Source organism: Cololabis saira, chromosome 21 (assembly GCF_033807715.1).
Source record: "Cololabis saira isolate AMF1-May2022 chromosome 21, fColSai1.1, whole genome shotgun sequence".
Lineage (NCBI taxonomy): Eukaryota > Metazoa > Chordata > Actinopteri > Beloniformes > Belonidae > Cololabis > Cololabis saira.
Genome location: NC_084607.1, coordinates 3,849,817 through 3,853,189, shown reverse-complemented (window position 1 = coordinate 3,853,189; position 3,373 = coordinate 3,849,817). Strand labels below are relative to the sequence as shown.

Genomic DNA, 3,373 nt, shown 5'->3' with positions numbered 1-3,373 from the left:
TTATTAATAATTCTTTAATAGAATTATCATTAGCCTTGATAACTGGACAGCCAAGCTACCTCGAGTTGCACAACAGAATGAACAAACCGTCCACTGAGCTTCGGCTGCACAGGACAATCGTCTCCCTTCAACACGGAGTTTGTCGTCCCGCAATTTACTAAAAATGTTGTTGGAAAACCAATAAATACCAGCGTTATTTGTGGGGGTTTATGATGCGCAGAATCTGGTAATTGTGAATATGTTGCACTCAGACTTTAGTACCTTTGTTCATCCTGGAGAGTCACCAGGGAGCTTTGCAGCAGGTTTTTATTGCGAGTAGCAGCAGAAGATCCTCCTGTATTATCAGTGGGTGGAGACCATGGATCTATTATATAACTGGATACTGTGCCAAAAATGGCCGCCCATTCATTTCAATGCATTCTGCTCAGCCAGCGCATCCGCCGAAAAAATCTCGGACTTCCGGGTTTACTTCCGCGTTAACGGGCCCATAGAGCATGCGCAGTTGAGTCACCTCCCATGATGCTCTGGGGCCTCCCATCATGCCCCGGGGCAATGACGCGAGTATTAATATAATATGTATTAAAATAATATATTAATTCATGTATATTATTACATGTATAGCATCACATATATTATTAATGTATTAATATAATATAATTACATAATATATATTAATATAAACATCCGTGGAATGCACGGACACGGCTGTGACGTCAGCCGTGACGTCACGCCCAGAAAGAGACTTTTCTTTGACTTTTCTGGCCGTTATAAAACATTTTTGACGGATATAAAGTCCATGAGTTAAAAATATAGAATACAAAGATTAGTAATTGCCGGTGATTTCAGCTGGAGGTTCCTGTGAACAGTTTTAGAGGCTTCTCTTTTACTATTGCGGTCTATGGGAAAAAAGCTTTCTGGGCCCCATGGGATTTTTTGTTGCAGTACCGCGGCTGGACACTGGGGGGAACCGGCGCGCCTGCTGAGCGCGAGACTGGGGGGCTGGTGGAGACGTGTGTGTTAAGGTTTGGTGTGTGCATAATTGTGACGTGTCACTAGATCCACCTCCAAACCTGCACGGCGACTTCCTGGCATCAGTCTGCAGCAGATGGGATTTATTTAAACTTATAAAATAAATGTATCGATTTATTTGTTGTCACTGAATGTTCTTTTTTAATTATTATTAATATGTATAGCACTTTGGTCAGTGATATCCCTGTTTAAATATAAATAAATGTTACTTTCTTACTACCAGGTCCACGTCTGCGTCACCAGTGTTTAATGATCCACACTAGTTTGTTTGATACAAACATCACAGAGACACTTTTATGCTCTTAAGGAGACCTGACGTCTCTTTATTGTTGCTCACAAACAAGGATCACACAACTAGGACACTTTTAGGGATTATTATTCATAGTATTAACAATCCAATTACGTATGTGTCCATTACAGACGATGGGTCCAACATTCTCTACTTTGCCTTGTCCAACCGGTATCTTTCCACTATGAACAGCAAACAGAGCGTTATTGTAAATATATCCAGCACCAGAATCCCCCTAGAACGAGAGACAGAGAGAGAAAACAGCGTGTCAGGTCAGCAACAGTCATTACAAACCACTGACCAACGTCTGATGGGGTCAAAGACAGTCTGGTACTTACCTTACAGGTGTCGCAGGCACCAGGACTCCAGAGCAAGACATTGGTTTTCCTAATAGTGCCCCGTCCATTCACGTTGATGTCGGCACACATGGAAACATCTTTCCCTGAATGAATAAAAAACAAGGATTCGTTTGACAATTCAAATTTTTGTTACCCAGTTTTTTCATGTGTATGTTTTAACGCAGTAGAAACAACCATCATGTAATAAAGACTCTATGGTTGTGTGACGATGACAGAACCTTTCATTTCAGTGGTTCCTTGTTTCTTTTTAGTCATTACAAACACAATAACTCATTTAAGACACAAGTTTATATAAAGTAAAATGATCACACATTTAAAAATCATATAATATAAAAAGGTTGTCATTTCTAGACTTAAGTGTCTCCTTTTTATCATTTATTTGCAAAAAACTTTATATATATCAAACAGCAAGATCAACATTTCTACTAGAGACTCATCCAGTAAAAAGGGGTTTAAAGGCAGTAAATGTTGGTGCTTCATGCAGTTAGAGTTGGATAATGAGCTTTGTTCATTTAGTGTAAATCAAGTCTGTAATGTCTCACAAGTTTTGTCCTCCTCCTTCGTGTGCCGAGCAGGAACGACCATCGGTACAGTGTTTGTGGGGCTTATTTGGTTCAGGACTTGGCTGCAGACAGCTTCAGACACCAAGGGCATACCAGGCATGCCGGTCTTCCCTTTGATCAGCATGATGTCAGCAGTCGCGTGTTTAAAAGTTTTCTCCAAGGTGATTGTTTGAGTTAAGGTGACGTCCTTAATTTTGGTTGGGGAAAACCACCTGATTAGCCTGTCGAGCCTGACAGATGAGCAAGAACACATTCATCATGAGTTAAATCTGAACCAGAATGAAAGTTTACCTTCAGTTTACCAGACTGATCATGATCTAAACACCAACCAGGTTCACCCACAGAGGACACACACACCCTCACCTGCTGCTGCTGCACTGGAGTGAGAAAAGCTCACGGTGGAGGAAAGTTCATGAGTGTTCATGAGTGTCCAACAATGTTCATTTCAAACTACAGTTTGGGAAACTTACCCTCCATCATCCTCGCAGTGTTTTGCAGTGATAACCCAGTTCCCGTTGCCAATGACGGTACCAGCACACTCGGTAATGAAAACAAAAGATTTGGTTTCATCAGCGGTGCACGGCCTTCCATTATTGACTCTCTTCTGGATGTCTCCAAGAGACACACCTGTGGATACACACACACACACACACACACACACACACACACACACACACACACACACACACACACACACACAGGTCAGGAACATTGGTGTTTCCAGCTGGGAACGTCTCAAAGAACTGCAGCAGCTGATGAGGAGCCATGAACTCACCTGCCATCAGGAAGAGAGCGAGGACCACACAAGTCTTCATCACGCTGCTGAGACGGTTTTCCTCCAGAAGAAGATGCTCTGGTCAGAACAGAGGGCTGTTTTAAAGTCTTCATATCTCGTCTGTGACCGGCCAATCATCTGCTGACACACTCGTCTCAGGGCTCCATACGGTCAACGCCTCCACATCCCTCCCTGATGACACCATGGATGCTGCTGGAATCCACCGTTGGATGGAGTTAAGATAGTTTGCATAAAACTAATGTTTAACCTGAGCAGAGATAGTCCAGTTCATTTCAAACTATTCAGTGAGAATCCAGTTCCCGTTCCCAATGACGGTACCAACTGAAATATTGCAAGT

General features: G+C 42.4%; 1 protein-coding gene across 1 annotated transcript; it reads right to left on the bottom strand.

Moving 5' to 3' along the window:
* Positions 1 to 1,381: 1,381 nt before the first annotated feature.
* LOC133422474 (snake venom serine protease 5-like) lies at positions 1,382 to 3,065 on the bottom strand. The gene is made up of 5 exons (XM_061712484.1): positions 3,016 to 3,065; positions 2,711 to 2,867; positions 2,220 to 2,470; positions 1,657 to 1,760; positions 1,382 to 1,553 (listed from the first exon to the last, which is right to left on the bottom strand). Exons 1-5 carry the CDS (start codon positions 3,053 to 3,055, stop codon positions 1,395 to 1,397), a joined length of 711 nt encoding a protein of 236 aa, XP_061568468.1. The 5' UTR covers positions 3,056 to 3,065; the 3' UTR covers positions 1,382 to 1,394.
* Positions 3,066 to 3,373: the final 308 nt, after the last annotated feature.